The following is an 18,968-nucleotide window of genomic DNA, read 5'->3' on the forward strand; positions in this document are numbered from 1 at the left end:
TCTTTTTCCTGCTCAGAACAGACACTGGAGTCAAGTTTATTATTCTAACTGATCTACCACACTACCTGAAAGAAAATTAAGAGTATACCTGAAAAGAAGGCATAACTCACTGCAGCCAAAGACAACAGATAAACTGGTCTCTCCCTAGGTTTCCCCCCCTGATGTACCTACCATGACCGTGGCAAGTCTGAGACCTTCAACATCTTAAGAGAAATCTTGGAAGCTACAATAACCATTGTGACCAGTCTGCCCAGTTACACATCTCAATTTGCTGCAGCAACCAGATTAAGTAAGGGACCAAAAGCACAGGCTCATCTGGTGACTCACTTTGCCCATGACTGTGTACCTCCCCCTCCTTGCACACGTAACCACGACCTCCCAGATGTCAGCTCCTTCATGCCGGGAGCTGGGGGTCGCTGCTGCTGCCTTTTGGAAAGGCTGTCAGAGGTGGGGAAAGGGGGTTGCTTCTAGCTGCTCCATCCTCCCCTTTCCCCTAACGGCCTTCTGATCCTGGTTTACCACCTCCCACCCTCTGCAGGCTCTGGGAATGAACACATTATGAACTGAAGGATTAAACGCAGGCATGTGCCAAGATAATATAGTCCTGCTCTACCAAATTCTCTCTCAATTCTAATCAAAGCACATGCGATTATAACCAATTTCAACTTTACAGAATGAAAGGTTCCCCTCAGCCTTTGTGCAATGGAAGCAAGAACTGAAGTGGGGAAAACCTGATGGGAAATAAAACCTAAAAACACATGAGACTAGTTACCCTTTTGACTTCCTCTTCTTTTGTGTACCTCAGACAAAAGTGGAACACCCGGAGGTCTTTGCAGTGGATGATGAGTTTCTCAGGATATTTCTTCAGCTGTCCAAAGAGAGTCTTTTTTTTCTCATCAAACACTACACATCAACAATGAAATCAAGAAGGGAAATCATGTTATAAGACAACAATTCAATGCTAAAGAAACAAGGTAGACTATTAACTTCCAAGGGCACCTCTCGAAAGTGAGAGGAAAGGCACCAGCTTCTAAGTAACTGTCAGCAGGGCCCAGTCGCACCCAGCAGGGGCCCTGTTCTCTGCAACAGCCAGGGTTCCTCATTCCTCCCGAGGAAGCACAAGACCCAAATGGACTGGCCACTGTTGGCAGAACTGACTCCTGCAGAAAACCCAGCTCTGAAAGCTGAGATTACAAAAGGTGGGAGATCACTAGGGATCTGCTTTTGGGACAGTCAACTCCCAGGTTTATGGCTGGGGCCCCTCCTGACACCCTCCTCCCTTTCCCTGAGTCTGGACCACGCAGCACCTGTTGGTGCTGGGAACACCATAAATGGCTACTGAATGATTTCTGACAAAGCCCTGACTACAAAAATAGAGAAGTGGAGCCCAGAGAGGCTTTGTTTAGTCAGAAGAAAAGACACCCGAGTGTGGTACGACAGACCTTTATCAGGTGAGCCTTTAAAGTGAGATCTGCACAGCTAACACTGACATATGATCAACATCTATCATGTAATGGCACCGTGGAGTATTAGAAAGAACAGGTTCCATGTTCAAGTCCAAGCTCCTCCAGCTAAGCGACCCCAAATAAGCCACTTCGCATCTCAGTTTTATCATCCATAAAACTGATTTAAACAAGATAAATATGTGAAGAAATTTCAGTAAACTATAAAGGACCGAACAAAAAAACACAAAACTCATCATTATCAGCTACACTTTCAAAGGCTGGCAACACCCCAGGGGAAAACAGATACTCACCTCCATAAATCTGATCAACACAGTGGAGGGTAATGTCATTTTCTCCTATAACCTTATTCTTAAACTGCGTTTCCTAAAAAATTCAAAAGGAAACAACTGTGATTCCTTGCTATGCACTGTGACATTTACAGGTAGAGCAAATCACCATCCTCCACTTGCATATAAAGAAAAATGGGGAGTGGGTGGGGGAAATGGGTGAAAGTGGTCAAAAGGCACAAATTCAGTTACAAAACAAGTCCTGGAGATGTAATGTACAGCATGGTGACTAGAGTTAATACTGCATTGTACATTTGAAAGTTGCTAAGAGGGTAGATCTTAAAAGTTCTCATCACAAGAAAAAAATTGTTTAACTATGTGATGTGATGGATGTTAACTAAACATATTATGATGATCATTTCACAATACATACATACACCAAATTCATCACGTTGTACATCTTAAACTAGTACAACGTTAAATGTCAATTGTATCTCAGTAAAGCTAGAAAAAATAAATGAAAAGGTATACATCCTACACAAACAAACAGGGAAATGTAGTCACATCCCTAGGAAAGGGACGATGAAGGAGTGAAGTGTGTGAGAAATGCTGCGAACACTCGTTTTCAAACCCAGGTGGGACATGCCATTGCCGGCTGCTCCCAGGCCAACCCACCAGGCCGCAGGCACAACACCCTGAGAGATGCTGGCAGGTGGCGCACAGGTTCAGATTTCTCCACACAAATGCAGACAGGCGAGTGACAGAGCTACGAGAAGGCAGGAAGAAAACCCCGGGAGATTCAAGCTCTGTACAGGACTAGGAACCAGGCCGCTACAGCAACAGCTGCACAGAAGCCCACGCGGTCAGGTGGCGGGGTGCTGGCGTGGCCGGGCCAGCCGGTTCCCATGACCACCAGCGCGCCCTGAGGGCTGCGGGTGTTCCCCCCTCACTCCACTGCTCACTCTTCCTAAGGGGGACAAGTCTTACAAGCACAGAGCCAACACAAAGTCAACCCAAACTCAGTGCTGCATTCAGCACCAGTTTCATAACTGAATTCAGTTCCTAAACTTGAGGAAGAGTTCAGTATAGAGAAAACATGGGGAACTAGTATATTTGGGGAGATGTGATTCCCATGAGTGATAGGTATTGTGCTGAAATACAGAAGAAAATTAAAAGCTGATGGTGTCAACCTACGAGGTCAAACGCAAGCCAGCGTGACGTGAGTCACTGGTGGGAAACTGCAGAGTGGTCTTCCCACTGAAAGGGGATCCCAAAGGAGGGAGAGCAGACTCATGGTGGGAAAGACTCTGGCCTTTGTGTTTACGTGCGTTAGGGGCGAGTTATTGAGAAGCTGGGAGCAAAGACAATGGGGCCCCCAATGCAGTGCTCCCACAAACTCAGCCAAGTGCAGCTCATACATACATCATTATCCAATGCAGATTCGTCATCGCCCAAGAAAGCAATCTTGAAGTCTGTGCAGACAAGCCTCCCATAGACTCCACGCTGACAGGAGTCTTCCTGGACACACTTCAGTACTGTGCTGGCTTCACAGAGCAGCTGTTCACCTGATCAAAACCAAAACAAGTCCTCCTGAGAGTCCTCAGCAACATGCAGAACACAAACAGTACAAGCTTCCCGGCTCTATTCCTGTAAGACGAACACACACTACAACACAGCACACGGGAGCTGCAAAACCCAGGGGAGAAGATGAAGCAGGGTGGGGACCGTGGAGAAGTGAAATCACAATGACTCGGATACACTTTTACATGGGGCACTTCTCTGTCTTCTCACTGTGAATAATGGACGTGTCCAAACAGGTAGAAATGATCTCGGCTACACTTACAAACACAGACCTTAGTGCTTTTATCACCTGGACCCAAGCAGAAGTTCTGGAGAAGCGGTACCCAAGTGAGCAAAGCCAGAAGGGCTGGCCAGTGAGCTCTGGCACGTAGCTCTGGAGCCCCCCTTCCTGTGAGGGTGGGCCATTCCTCACCCCGGAACTGCGGAAAGAGGGCGGGTGCCTCCCTGGCCCGGGGCCCTAAGGCAGCTTCCTCAGGCACACAGGGTGCAGCACGACTGCACTCATTCTGGCTCCAGGGACAAGGATGGGAGGAAAAGGGAGGTCAGAGGTTTGTGGGAAAAAAACCTGTTTCCTCTCTTTCTTAGTTGAGAGTATTTCCTCTCAGTGTGTCACCTTTCCTGCTCTATCTGCAGACGCCCAGCAGCATGAGAGCTGTATTTCCTGGTGATAGAGAGTACTTCTCACTATAGTCAAAAAGATGAGGATTTAGGGATAGGCAGGAAGTGGAGAGGCTCGTGAGGGCTGGACGCCTGCGTAAGGGCAGGAAAAAAGGATACAGGGGAAATGAAAAACTAAGTGTAAAATTAAAAAAAAAAAACTAAATGTAAATACTTTGTGACAAAGAAAAGGGAATTTTCTTCTCATCCAACAGGTAACCATCTTCTCCTTAGAATCTCCCTCTGGATACTTCCTTCAATGTCTTTAAATTTACCATTTGGCTCAAAACTCATTTATTCTAACTTTGAATACGAAAACAAAGAAGAATTTCAGACACTATCAGGGGACACATATTATATTTCATCTTGTTTTTTTCTCTCTTCCAAGGGGTTAATTACAATGGAAATACAGGAAGATGGCTTTGTCACCAGGTCAGCCTCTACAGAGACCACCGGGCTTGAAGAAAACAGTGAAGTCAGGGCCTCATTAGGGTTTAAAATAGTCCCAGAAAAAGTGCTTCAGCTGAATCCGAGGTAGAAGACACGTGAGCAAGGCTTCCTGTGCTTCCAACGCCTGATGTAAAACAACTTTAATGGTGAGCCTCTCCCAAGACCAGGCAAGCCATATGGGTCCATGGTCAGGCACTGGAGACCAGGAGTTGGCACACAGGGGCTAAAATGACATCCAGGAGAGGCTCTGCAAGCACGGCGACCTGCACCACACTTGTCAGCTTGTACGTTCAAAGTCTCAGGTCATGGGAGGCACGAGCTGGAAAAGATCACTGTCTAGTCTAGGAAACCTGGGCTGCACACCTAGAAGAGGCCGTCAGGAATCCAGGGGATGGGAGAATGTACATAACACTAAGCTAAAGACAAAAGTAAATTTCAGAATCTACAATATAACCCAAGAAGAGGAAATACAATAGGATATATGGATTGAGGTTTAGGCCATTATTATAGGGAAAAGCCTTTGAAACTTAAAAACATTTTTTAAAAAGTTAGAGATTCTGGTATGTTTACCAAATAAGGCGGATTAGTCAGAAACTTGTACATATTCATAACCTCTCAAAAAAATGGAATAAAATTAAAAGAACCAGAATGAGGACTCAATTGTTTTGGGGAAATGTATCTAAAAATACTTATGAAAAAAGCTATTTGGGACTGGAAAAAAGAAAGTAGCAAAACAATCGAATGCACAACTCACTGGATAGCCCCATATATGGAGAGGCTACACCACCAAGAAGTTTGTTTCTGAATTCAGAAATGATTAAAACTTGACTTAAGCTATAGAGTCACTCTCCTCCATCAGAAAGAAAGACAGAAAGAGAGAGAAAGAGAGAGAAAGAGAGAGAGAGAGAGATAGAAAGAGAGAGAGAGAGAGGGAAAGAGAAAGAGAGAAAGAGAGAGAGAGAGAGAGAGAGAGGGAGAGAAAGAGAAAGAGAGAAAGAGAGAGAAAGAAAGAAAGAAAGAAAGAAAGAAAGAAAGAACGAAAGAAAGAAAGGAAGGAAGGAAGGAAGGAAGAAAGGAAGGAAGGGAGGGAGGGAGGGAGGAAGGAAGGAAGAAAAAGAAAAAGAAAAAGAAAGGAAGAAAGAAAGAAAGAAGGAAGGGAGGGAGGAAGAAATCCAACCAATCCAGGGTCCTTGGCGATGACCGAAGAGCAAAGCCCTGGCAGCCCCAGGGTTGGTTAAACCCCAGCAGGGGTTGGGTGTAGGGATCTGCAGGGGACCAGGATCTTCCTGACTGGAGACCAGAATACTGGATGGGGCCAAGTAAGGCACCCTGTAAAAAGACCTCATTTGCTTACAAAAGAGGTGAGAATTTCCCACGTTTATTTTCATCAGCTGTGGGGAAGGGGGAACAAAAATTCTTTGTAGCTGTTGGAATACTCAGTCCCAGGTATGCAGTTACTGAACTAAAGACATTGATATTTTTGTCCAACTCATTACTGTCACACACTGTCTGGATGAAAACAAAGGAGTTTATATATAGTGCCACTAGGGATGACACAATTTATCACCGGCTTTGAATTGCACATGAGGTAAGATGCTAACATGACTGTTACCTGGCAACAAGTGAAGAGTTATTTCCTTCTCTGTTACTTCCTTTTCGTTTGTGTGAATTTCCTAAAAGAGAAGAGAAAAGGGTAATATTTTTCTTTATTTAAGGGCTCAAAATGAATAACATAAAGCCATACTTTCAGAATACACACTAAAACATCATATTCGCTCAGGAGCTTTTTGTTTATGTGACAAGCTAAGTTTTGTTTTGTTTTGTTTTTTAATTGAAGTATAATTGATTTACAGTGTTAAGTTTTTTTTAAAAGTATTTTTAACTAAAGGAAGTCAGAAAATTTCAACAAGTTGGTTCAATGTATTACACTAATTATTTAGAATTGACAACTATCAGTTGTCCCAAGTGGAGGGACAGGGATAGGCACTCCCCATATAAAGGAATAAATGTCACAGAGCAAAGAAAAGCAGCTCAAGCAGAGTCAGAAAGAGAATGGAAGACAGTCCACAGAATGATTCCTCTCTTTCTCCAGTGAGAATCAAGGATCGAAAACAAAAGAAGATTGTTGTGTGCTTTTGAGAGAAAATGAACCTGTGTAAAGGGCTTGAAGGTAAGAACAGGAAACTACTGGACTGGCCAAAAGGTTTGTTCGGTTTTTTCCAGAAGACGGCTCTAGTAGCACTTAGTTGTCTTTAACTTCATCTGAAATAATTCTGTTAGATTGTATGTGTCAGCTGTCATATCAGCGTGCATTTAAAAAGACTTATCAAAATTGGTGAATTTTTGTGTAGCCAGTTTAATATTGAAGGTGGAAGAAAAAAGCAAGATTTTCAGCATATTATGCTTTACTACTTCAACAAAGGTAAAAGCGCAACTGAAATGCAAAAAAAGATTTGTGCAGTGTATGGAGAAGGTGCTGTGACTGATCAAACGTGTCAAAAGTGGTTTGTGAAGTTTCATGCTGGAAATTTCTTGCTGGACGATGCTCCATGGTCAGGTAGACCAGTTGAAGTTGACAGCAATCAAATTAAGACATTAATTGAAAACAATCAACATTATACCATGCAGGAGATAGCCAACATACTCAAAATACCCAAATCAAGCGTTGAAAATCATTTGCACCAGCTTGGTTATGTTAATCACTCTGATTGTTTGGGTTCCACGTAAGTTAAGCGGAAAAATACCTTCTTGACCGTATTTCTGCATGTGATTCTCTACTTAAATGTAATGAAAATGTTCTGTTTTTAAAACAAATTGTGACAGGCGATGAAAAGTGGATACTGTACAATAATGTGGAACAGAAGAGATCGTGGGGTAAGCAAAATGAAACACCAGCAACCACACCAAAGACTGGCCTTCAACCAAAGAAGGTGATGTTGGGACTTCCCTGGTGGCGCAGTGGTTAAGAATCCCCCTGCCAATGCAGGGTACACGGGTTCGAGCCTTGGTCCGGGAAGATCCCACATGCCGCGGAGCAACTAAGCCCATGAGCCACAACTACTGAGCCTGTGCTCTATGAGCCCGCGCGCCTAGACCCTGTGGTCCACAACAAGAGAAGCCACTGCAGTGAGAAGCCCGCGCACCGCAACAAAGGGTAGCCCCCGCTCATCGCAACTAGAGAAAGCCCGCGTGCAGCAATGAAGACCCAATGCAGCCAATGATAATAATAATAATAATAATAATAATAATTTTAAAAAACAACAAAGAAGGTGATGTTGTGTATATGGTGGGCCTGGAAGGGAGTCCTTTATTATGAGTTCCTTCTGGAAAACCAAACGATTAATTCCAACAAGTATTGCTCCCAGTTAGACCAACTGAAAGCAGCACTTGATGAAAAGCATCCAGAATTACTTAACAGAAAACACATCATCTTCCATCAGGATAACGCAAGACTGCATGTTTCTTTGATGACCAGGCAAAAACTGTTACAGTTTGGCTGGGAAGTTCTGATTCATCCGCCGTATTCACCAGACATTGCATCTTCGAATTTCCACTTATTTTGCTCTTTAGAAAATTCTCTTAGTGGAAAAAATTTCAATTCCCTGGAAGACTGTAAAAGGCAACTGGAACAGTTCTTTGCTCAAAAAGATAAAAGGTTTTGGGAAGATGGAATTATGAAGTTGCCTGAAAATGGCAGAAGGTAGTGGAACAAAGGGTGAATACGTTACTCAATAAAGTTCTCTGTGAAAATGAAAAATAAGTCTTTTATTTTTACTTAAAAACCAAAGGCACTTTTTGGCCAACCCAATATGAACGTATCAAGTCAACAGTGAGCCAACCACTCTGCAGCATACCAGGGCTCAGTAAAGGCGGCCGGGAACATATTTCCTCATTCTAAGTTACCTAAAACCATACGGCAGTGCAATGGGAGGCAATCACTTCTAATAAGAAATAAAGGCCAGGTTCTATGTCACTGTTTCTCAATAAAAATATCTTCAGGGCTTCCCTGGTGGTGCAGTGGTTGAGAGTCCGCCTGCCGATGCAGGGGACACGGGTTCGTGCCCCGGTCCGGGAAGATCCCACATGCCGCGGAGCGGCTGAGCCCGTGAGCCATGGCCGCTGAGCCTGCACGTCCGGAGCCTGTGCTCCGCAGCGGGAGAGGCCAGAGCAGTGAGAGGCCCGCGTACCGCAAAAAAAAAAAAAAAAAAAAAAAAATCTTCAAATGCTTCTATGCTGGGTTCAGTGTTTATCAGATATTCAAAGATAATTAGCAATGCTTAATGAATTAGTGGACCAAAACAACAATCATAAATGGCCGTTAACTTTAAGACTCAACAGCGGTTACATCTTTATATAGATTTTCATTACTTTCATAAACAAATTTATCCCCATACTAGAATATTCATGTTATACGTTCTTCTGTCAGCACCTATAATATTACTTTTTAAGTACCCATGTGCATGCTTATCTCCCCCTCTAGGACAATGTTTCTCCAACTAGGGCTTGTATCTATTAGTGGGTTGTAAATCAATTTAGTGGGTCAAAATCAAATTTTTCCATAATAAGAATAAAAAATATCATACAGTAAAAAACTGGAAAAAGAATGACTGTTAACATAACAAAAAGAGAGGCATGTTGGGCCCCCTCTTCAACCTACCACACCATCTATGAAGAATTCTTGCCAAAATATCTGATCTCAATCTGCTTGAGCTGCTACGTCAACCTACCAATGTATAGGTTGAATACCGGGACAGAGAAACATGTTAAATGACACCATGGGGATGCGACCAATCAAATCCTACAACACACAACCAGTTCTGTCAACAAATAAAAATGGAATATTTTTGGTTTGTTTTGGGTAGAAGTCTCTGGTTGGCATGAGTTTTCTGAATTTCTTGATTCAGACTGAAGCACGGCACTAGAAGAAACGGGTACGGCTGAGGCAGGAGAGCCCAGCAGCCCGTCTTGAGGCTGAAGAACAAGAGCGAAGTCATGGTGTCTTCACAGAACCTGTTTGGTGTGTGGTCTGTTTTGGAGATGACTATGATTTCCATCCCAGGAGATGCCAATAAATCAAGCCTCTGGGAGGCAGCGTTCTCAAACCTGTGGAGCATCCGATCATCTGGGGAGCCTGTCACCTCTGCAGACACTCAGGCCCCAACACAAGCCTGAGGAATCAGAGTGCGGGGAATGCAGCTGAGCCTCAGGTTTTGTAGAAGCTCCCCAGATGATCCTGATGCATTGCTCTAGGTTACACAAGAGGGACTATTTTTGCATATGTAAATGCTAGGAGTGTTTCGGTAACTTAGAAATTCTCATTGTGAGTTTTCATCATCTGTCATTGACAAAGAACTAAATTAAAGCACAAGTATTTTTGACAGGTTTATCATCTTTCTCTGAGGAAAGCAAAGCTATTCATTAAATTCAATCAGCTGTTAGAAAACTCTAGCAATCATCTTTAGTGCTTGGAACTGAAGCCAGCACGGAGAAGACTATGGTACTGTTACGTCCAAGGAAGTATCATCTTCCGATGATAAAGATGTTATACTACCCCAGGGCTTCCCTGGTGGCGCAGTGGTTGGGAGTCTGCCTGCCGATGCAGTGGACACGGGTTCGTGCCCCGGTCCGGGGGGATCCCACATGCCGCGGAGCGGCTGGGCCCGTGAGCCATGGCCGCTGAGCCTGCGCGTCCGGAGCCTGTGCTCCGCAACGGGAGAGGCCACAACAGTGAGAGGCCCGCGTACCGCAAAAAAAAAAAAAAAAAAGATGTTATACTACCCCAAACTACCTACATACATCAATTCTTGAAATGGTTAGTGATATACTTTGTTTACATTCCATAAACAAGACAATTAGGAGACATCTTTTAGAACTCTGTCCTACCCCAAATGCCCCTTCCCCAGACAACTGTCCCCTGCGCCCCACCTCCAGGAGAGAGTCACCTCCTCCCCATTACCTGCGTGGGCTAACAGACAGCAGTACCCGCAAACGGCTGATCATTTTATCTCCCCGTTAATTTGGCTGAAGGGCCAAGAGAAGCTAATCAAACTGGCTGCTTCAACTACAGACTTGCAGATCTGGCCACAAATATGGAGCCGTAGAGAAAGCTGTTCTGCAAAGAATGAGACACATGAAGAAGATACGTGGAGATAAAAGCCCAACCCAGACACACAAGCAGTCATAGCCTGGACTCCATGGCTTTCCTGGCTCTAGCGAGGCCCAACCACGCCTCTGGCCCACAGTTCCATGAACCACACCTGTATCTTTATAAATGGATCCCCGCATCAGCAAAAACTAGCTACAGTGGTTCTGCTGATTGTCACCAATGGCATCAACTTAGACCAGCTGCACTAACAAATGAGAAACCACAGATGACGGAATCACGTCACGCAGCATGTCAACGTGCAATATATCGGGGGCCGCAGGATTAGGAATCAATGTCAGAGCCACCGATCTCACGAGTAAGACTGGCAGGGGAGAAGGGAAGCGGGAGCTGCACTGCCTGCTTCGTGAGCCTGAGGATTCGCGCCCAGGAAGAAGGCAGGGTCCCTGGTGGCTTTCCCTCACTAGAAATGGCAAAGGAAGACCCCCACAGACCTGCTCTCCATTCTAAAACACTGTCACAACATGGCATGTTCTCAAAGGGATGAAAATGAATCCATCAGAAGCATTTCCTGGGAGAAAAAAGGAAAGGACTGGAGACATTTTCCCCACTCACCCTCATCTTTGTAAAATGCCCCAGAAGCTTAGTACACATTTTTCATTTTAAAAGTAGGGACTCCTTGGGCTTCCCTGGTGGCGCAGTGGTTGAGAGTCCGCCTGCCGATGCAGGGCACACGGGTTCGTGCCCCGGTCCGGGAAGATCCCACATGCCGCGGAGCGGCTGGACCCGTGAGCCATGGCTGCTGAGCCTGCGCGTCCGGAGCCTGTGCTCCGCAACGGGAGAGGCCACAACAGTGAGAGGCCCGCGTACCGGAAAAAAAAAAAAAAAAAAAAGGTAGGGACTCCTCTTCTCTAGAATAATGTTAAATACGTTCTGATGTTGGCAACAAGTTCCTGACCAAAAACTGATCTGTGAAAAGGGAAAACCCACCACGCAGCTAAGTCATGGAGGAGTCATGTATCTTATGAAGCGTGTGGGAACTTCAACACTGGATAGGGTGACAGAAAAACCGCCAAGATTCCTAACAGTGCTCGACTTCCTGCTAAAGCTGCCGCTATTCATCAGACTTCCTTCAGCTGCAGAGAGGGAAAGGAGAGGTCAGAATAACGCAGTAAGATATACACCGCTGCTGAAAAGCCAGCGTCCAAAAATAATCTAACCATCCAGTGCATGTGAGTCCCTGCCTCGAATGCCATGAAACAAATCGCAAGACTTTACTTATCCAAAAACACAGATCATGCAGCAACCTCATCTATTTGGAACACTGCTGAAAATCACAAAGTGAAAAAGACTGCTGAGCAGTAAAGACAGGTGTGTCCAAGTCTGCGCACAGCAATCAAAGCCCTCCCCAAGCTGTCAGTCCCAGCTTCCACTTCGACCAGACGCTTTTAACTACAATGATAAGAGCCGGCATTTATAAAGCTCTATGATGTGCCAGGTAAGTACACTTCATTAGTATCTCATTAATCCTCACCACAACTCTAGGACTGGCGTTATCTCCATTTTACAGGTGAAGAAACTTAGGCTTAAAGAGGTTCAAGAACTTCCCTTTTATAGGAAAATAAGTCACTAACCAAGGGTTCAGCCCAAGCCCCGACTAACTCCAGAGCCCACATTCCTCGCTGCTGTGTCCTAGTTCCAATAAACATGGTCTCCAGTTTCCTACCACAAAAGAAAAAAGTCATCACAGCCATTGCGTATAACAGAAAACCAGTCTCCTGTTACAAAACTGATTAGAACAAATTAGAAAAATTCCCTTAAGAAAACTGTACTCCACTGTACAAGGATTTGCGTCATACAGGACAAAAGCGTGTGAAAGCTAACATCAGCTACACTCCTGAGAATCTGCTGAGAGGTTGCAAAGCAGCCTGGTCGTTTCCATTCCACTGATTCTCAAAAACTAGTTTCTTACCAAGTTCGCATTCAGAATGCGCTCATCTCCAAAGTGTGATGGACCTAGGGCCCCTCAGCAAAGGCAGAAAAAGGGAAGGGCCCTGCCAGATGATCACTGACCTTGAAAAGAATGGAGCGGGGGTCTCTACAATGAAGCTCTCGTAGGCCAAGATGCTTATAAATGTTCACATCAACCCTTCACTGCTTACAAGGGCTCTGAGTCAAAAACCGAAGTTGTTATTCTCGGTTTAATTTTATCCAGCCAGAAGGGCAAATTCCAAGAGGCAACATAACATCCCTAAAGGTTCCAAAACACAATTTCCTTCTATCACATCTGGCACCAAGTGCTAAAAAGACATAACACAAACATTTTATTTCCTCCAAGTCGCTCCACTGGTCTAAAATGGACACTTAATACTCTGTTTTCTCTGCTAAAATAGAAGATCTGAGGGGAGAAATTCATTTGCATCCACATATTAGGTGGGAATCCATGTGTATCTTAGAACAAAATTTACCTTTTTTTTAAAGCAGAGAGTTGTATTTTTAACACAGCCTAGTACTGACAATTTAAGTTTTGCCTTTCCCCTGGCTTCTCCAAGCTTCTCTCTGTGCATGTACTGAAAATAAATAATACAGACTTGGGCTTCCCTGGTGGCGCAGTGGTTGAGAATCTGCCTGCTAATGCAGGGGACATGGGTTCGAGCCCTGGTCTGGGAGGATCCCACATGCCACGGAGCAACTAGGCCCGTGAGCCACAACTACTGAGCCTGTGCGTCTGGAGCTTGTGCTCCGCAGTAAGAGGCCGCGATAGTGAGAGGCCCACATACCGCGATGAAGAGTGGCCCCCGCTTGCCACAACTAGAGAAAGCCCTTGCACAGAAATGAAGACCCAACACAGAAAAAAAAAATAAATAAATAAATAAATAAACTCCTACCCCCAACATCAAAAAAAAATTTTTGTTATAGAAAAAAAAATAATAATAATAATACAGACTTGAGGCCACAGTCCAAACCCAGCTCTGGTACCTACAGACATGAACTTGGGCTTGCCATTTAACCTGAGCTTTGGTTTCCTCCTGTGTGAATGGAAACAATACCTCAGTATGAGGATATGAAGAGAAACGGGTGTCAACACCTGGCACACATATTCAGTAAATGGGAGTTGTTACAGTTGTTGGACCCAGCAGAATCTATGCTTCTTGATTCCTTGCTTTTTTCTCCTCCTTTCTTCTGATGACTAAGCAAAGAATTCCAACATACTTCTCAAGAGTTGCAATTATTCAAGATTCTGAGTAAAATAATCTCTGCTTCTCTCTCAATCCTGTTTCCCACATGAAACTAAATTGACACCACTCAGGAGGCTTCTCAATTCTTTTTTTTTTTTTGTGGATCAGAAACTCCTGCAATTAGCAACATCCAGGTTGGTCCTAATTCCATTAGACTTCGACTACACAGTACTATCTGAAGTCGTAGAAAAAGAAACTTCTCTGTTAATAGGATTTGTTTTCTACAATGACTTAGGTCCTGCCCTTTAGTGTCTTTTCTTCTGCAATAGAAAGTACTCTGAACCCACTATAAGACCAAAAGAGTAGGGCTTCCCTGGTGGTGCAGTGGTTGAGAGTCCCCCTGCCGGTGCAGGGGACGCGGGTTCGTGCCCCGGTCCGGGAGGATCCCACATGCCGCGGAGCGGCTGGGCCCGTGAGCCATGGCCGCTGAGCCTGCGCGTCCGGAGCCTGTGCTCCGAGATGGGAGAGACCACAGCAGTGACAGGCCCGCGTACCGCAAAAAAAAAAAAAAAAAAAGACCAAAAGAGTAAACTAATGGCTTTCTTAAGAGAACACCGCATCTGAGGAAGGGACTGCTCAGGCATGCCAACAAAAGGTAAGCTTTCCCGACTGCTGAATTTATTCAAAGTAGATTAAGCTGGGAATTCCTTGGCGGTCCAGTGGTTAAGGCTCAGAGCTTTCACTGCCATAGGCCTGGGTTCAATCCCTGGTCGGGGAACTAAGATTCCCACAAGCTGTGGGGGCGCGGCCAAAAAAAACAACCAAAGTAGATTAAGCTACTGAAAGATGGTAACAAATTGAGAATAAATACCTGTATAAGCACTTGCGCACTGGAAGAAAGGAGCCACGCTGCAGGCAATCATCACTAACCTGTCTCTGGTTAACACTTCAAAAAAAGTATAAATGTTCACTATCAATTCTTACAAGATAATCAACTCAGGAAAAGAAATAAGCACCATCACCACTACCATCAACCACCCTCCATCCCCCCAATCAAAACATAACGCCAGTCCTGAGAAGAGAAATAACCTAGAGGACTCCAGTAAGTCAGGGTATGCAAAGAGGAACCATAAAGAAACCCTCCCCTCAAAAACAGTGAATTTTCTCCTTTACTTTGGGAAGCGACCTGTATGGGTGGTGGGGAGAAGGTAGGGCACACAGAATGGAGAGTACTCATCAGCTATGTCCCACAGTTCCTCTGCCTCCGTATTTTTACAGTAGCTTTTTGAACTCCACAAGAAAAACACAGAAAAAACAAATACGGAGATAATATTTCAAAGTTTTTGTTGTTGATCCGGGGAGAACGAGCAGAGTTGACTGGAGAAGAGGGGAAAGGGTTAACCGTAAGGTACAGCCCACGTCTGGATGCGCTGAAGCTGGACATGGATCTTCAAGTGGGTTACAGGACGTGATGAGATTCCCACGTGTATGTCCTACTCCTGACCATGCTGAGTTCTCAATGTGTATAAGCTGTTGTCTTCACGCGCAAATTTACTGGATGAGTGATTAAAGGCTGTCCAACCTGACCTTTCCAATTGGATGAGTAAATACAATCTCTTCGTCTGCCTGCTGATGCAGGGGACACGGGTTTGTGCCCCGGTCCGGGAAGATCCCACATGCCGCGGAGCGGCTGGGCCCATGAGCCATGGCCGCTGAGCCTGCGCGTCTGGAGCCTGTGCTCCGCAACGGGAGAGGCCACAGCAGTGAGAGGCCTGCGTACTGCAAAAAAAAAAAAAAAAATACAATCTCTTCCTTACTGACATCACAGATTACTACATCGTGACTCAGGGGTCGCTTGCAGACTGCAGAAATCACAAGTGTCCACGCTATGAATGCCCAAGTGGCTACTTTCAAGGGCCAGCCCTCCCTGAGGCTGAGGTGAATAATGATGACACATTTCTAGAGCCTTTGTGGCAGGCACCGTCGAAAGGGCTTTATACTTATTAACTCAGTTAATTCTCACAGCAAGCCTTGGAGTAGGGCTCTTAGAGCCGCTGTTACCTCCAACTCTGCAGACGAAGCAGACACCCGGCTAGAATGTGGTGGAAGCAGAAGTCAAACCTGGTAGCTGGCTCAGCCTGTGTTCTTACATGATGCCACACTACCTCTTCTGTGGAACGAAGGAAAAAAGGAAAACAGGACAGAAAGATCAGTGAATGTATCTGCTAGACCCACCTGAAACCAGGTCAAAGCAAGCATCAATAAAAGAGCCCAGGGAAAGCCTAAAATGGTTTTGGAGAGGCTGAAACGACAGAAGCAGAAAAAACAAACTACATCGACCCCCAGGAGTAATGGCCGCTACGTGGGAAAGAACTCGGGGGCTTCCTCAACACCAGCTGAGAGTTCACCTCCTATGGACTCACGCCACTGGGTCCTCCAAGGCCTTAGTGTCTGGGTGTCACCCCAACCAACCCTCGCGAGTTCAGCAGGAATCTTCGGTGTACCACACTCCAGGGAAGGCTCCAGCCGCAAGTAACACTGCCATGTACAGTCTGGGCTAGCCTGTGCTTCCCTTCAAGAGCATGTCATCCTAAGGGCCCCCCTTACACCTCCTTCTCCTGCACCCTCAGTACCCAGTCCTTCACCACCAAAGCCGACCAGTACCGCCCATTACATACGCCCACAGCCCATGCTCCTCTCTTACCTCCACAGCACCACCCTGGTCCAGGCTACCATCACCTCCCACCCGGACCGCTGCAACAGCTTTGCCCCTGCTCGACCTGCATCTGCCTCTTTCTTATCCGTTCTCACCCTAAAGCGGCAGTGATGCTTTCACAACACGGTCTGCTCTGGATTGCTGGTGGGAGGAGGGCAACAGCCTGATAAAGCCTGCAAGGAGGCCCTGCACAGCCTGGGCCCCAGCTCCTTGTCCACCCTGCTCTCCCACCACCCTCCTCCTCAAGCTGCACGTTGGCCACACCGGCCTTCCTTCAGCCTCTCGTACCTGCCAAGCCGCTTCTTATCTTAAGTCCAAGTTCCTTCTGCTTGGAATGCGTCTCCTTTCCCTCTTTGCCCTGTGAATTTTAAGTATCCATTGGACCTCAGGACAAGGGTCATTTCCTCTGGGGAGCCCTGTTTCCACATTCTTACAGCCCCGTGTATCTCTCCCTCCTAGCACTTGTCATAATTGCAATTTCACATTTATTTATATAATTATGTAAGTCTATCTCCCCACCAATCTATAAACTCTTTGAGGGCAGGTCCTCTGTCTGGTGTTTTGCTCGCCATATTGTCCCAGAATCCAATACAGGCCTTGCAAACAGTAAGTGCTCAGAAGATTTCGTTGAGGAATTTAATTAATAATGGCTTTAGGTAACGAGAGGTTTTTAAAAACACTCCAGCAGGGACCAGAGAAACACATGGGAGGGAGATTAAGAGACAATATCTAGGCTTGGGCTTTGACGTGGGTGGCATCACCAAACGCTCTCATCATACTGTAAAGAACATTCCATTAAAGGCTGTCATGTACGTGGTCTTAATCCAGACAGACTAGAAGTCATGAAGCCTGTCCAGTAAGAACTGCAGGAGAGCAGGTGCCGTGGATGGGCCTGGCATCATCCCAGGATCTCACAGGAAATTCAACCAGCATCCAGGGACGGCTGCCTCTGCACTAGCCCTGTTCTCTGGAGCAGCGGAAGCTTCTGAAACTGTCACCTGGTTTCGGCGAAAGGCCCGGAGTCCCCCGTAAGCCTTTGCTCCTTCTATCCCACTACCCTTCAACTCTGATCCTCTTCCAGAGCTATGACACGTGGGATAAAATTCCTTACTGGCCCCAATGAAGTATCATGCTCAATGTGTAAGAAAAGAAGGTTAGAAAAGTACAGTTCTTTAACAATCAAGCAGAACTGGTTCTACTAGTTATGCTGACAGACTTTTCTCTGCAAGAGGCCTGAAAAGGAACTCATTTGAAAATGATGCAAATGTTCAACAAATGGGGCGTTAAACACCATCCCTGTGGCTTGTGCAGCACCTCTCGCTACTCCATCTGAGTGTGGACAAAGCTTGCTATTATGGCACAAAAGAACAGCAGAGACTGCTGGCACTGGTCAAAGAACGTCCAAGTCTTCAAAACTAGGGTATCTCAGTGGCCTGAATTCAGTTAGAACAGCGGCATGAACATAAATGGAGGGTAGTTCTGCCAGAGTGGGAGGATCAAGGTTGGAGTTTTTGGGTTAATTCCTATTTCAACATTTACCCCAATGCTATGGCTACTTCTTTATGTTTGTTTGTTTTAGCTTAAAAAGAGGATAAAGGGCATAACAGCAAGTCTTCCAGTTTCCGCACATCTTACCCCACAGGTCAAAAGGAGCTACATCTGTTCCTGCTGTCAGGGTGAGCATCAACAATTCCCAGGACACGCAGCTGCCACTGCCCTCACATCTAAGAAACTCGCCCCGCGCGCAGCCGGAAGCACTCCTATTCTGGCCACGTCTGTGCCAGACGAGACGTGAGAACTGCCACCCATTCTCCAGCAAGCCTGTGGCCCAAAGGAGACACACCCACTGCGACCCACCTGGTACAGGTGGCCCAGCAATTACGAGGTGTCCGTCTGATCTCCTCTCAGAACTACGTCTCTGAGAAGGCGTGGCCCAAAGCACAGGGTTCCCATGAGCCTGTGCAGCAAAACCAGTGAGTCAGCTCTCAAGCTGTAAGTCTGGTTACTCAGAGGTGTGAGATGACCCACCGCCAATAGATACCAATTCATTTCAACAGCTCCTGAGTGCCCTAACTACCAAATGCCCGGTGTAAAAAGATGAAGAACTGACTTCTGCCCTTAAGATGTTTAGACAGCCAAAAAAATAACAACTGGAAAACTGGGGATTCAGTGCAATAAACATTAGACACCTGCAGAAGGGTATCTCTCTACGCATCATCTCACTTAATCCTTACAACTCTTAACTGCCATTACTGTTCCCATTTTAGAGATGGGGGAAATGAGGTTGACCAAGGTTAAGTGAAGCGAGACTTGAGCCTGGGTTTGCTTGTCTAGAGCCATGCCCTTCACTAAAATAAATCTGCTTCTGTCCGCCGACCACATCCTCCCCAGGGACACTGTTTCCTCCCCCTGGCCTTTCAGACACTCTTTCATTGACCGAACTGTCATTTCTTAGGCACCTGCTGTACCAGCACAGCAAAAGCAGATATGAACACAAGGCACAGCCCCGACCTCCTCAGAGCACACGGGAGTCTGACCACAGCACAAGCA

The 18,968-nt window shown here is 45.7% G+C and overlaps 1 protein-coding gene across 1 annotated transcript in view; it reads right to left on the bottom strand.

The window, feature by feature from the left end:
- MTMR12 (myotubularin related protein 12) overlaps positions 1-18,968 on the bottom strand; it is a 68,507-nt gene that overhangs the window by 34,216 nt on the left and 15,323 nt on the right. The window contains exons 2-5 of the mRNA XM_060092762.1: positions 6,033-6,093; positions 3,155-3,297; positions 1,757-1,829; positions 773-903 (exon numbers count right to left, since the gene is read on the bottom strand). Of these exons, the coding sequence (XP_059948745.1) occupies positions 773-903; positions 1,757-1,829; positions 3,155-3,297; positions 6,033-6,093 (408 nt within the window). The remainder of the gene's footprint in view (positions 1-772; positions 904-1,756; positions 1,830-3,154; positions 3,298-6,032; positions 6,094-18,968) is intronic.

Source organism: Mesoplodon densirostris, chromosome 3 (assembly GCF_025265405.1).
Source record: "Mesoplodon densirostris isolate mMesDen1 chromosome 3, mMesDen1 primary haplotype, whole genome shotgun sequence".
In the NCBI taxonomy this organism is placed as follows: domain Eukaryota; kingdom Metazoa; phylum Chordata; class Mammalia; order Artiodactyla; family Ziphiidae; genus Mesoplodon; species Mesoplodon densirostris.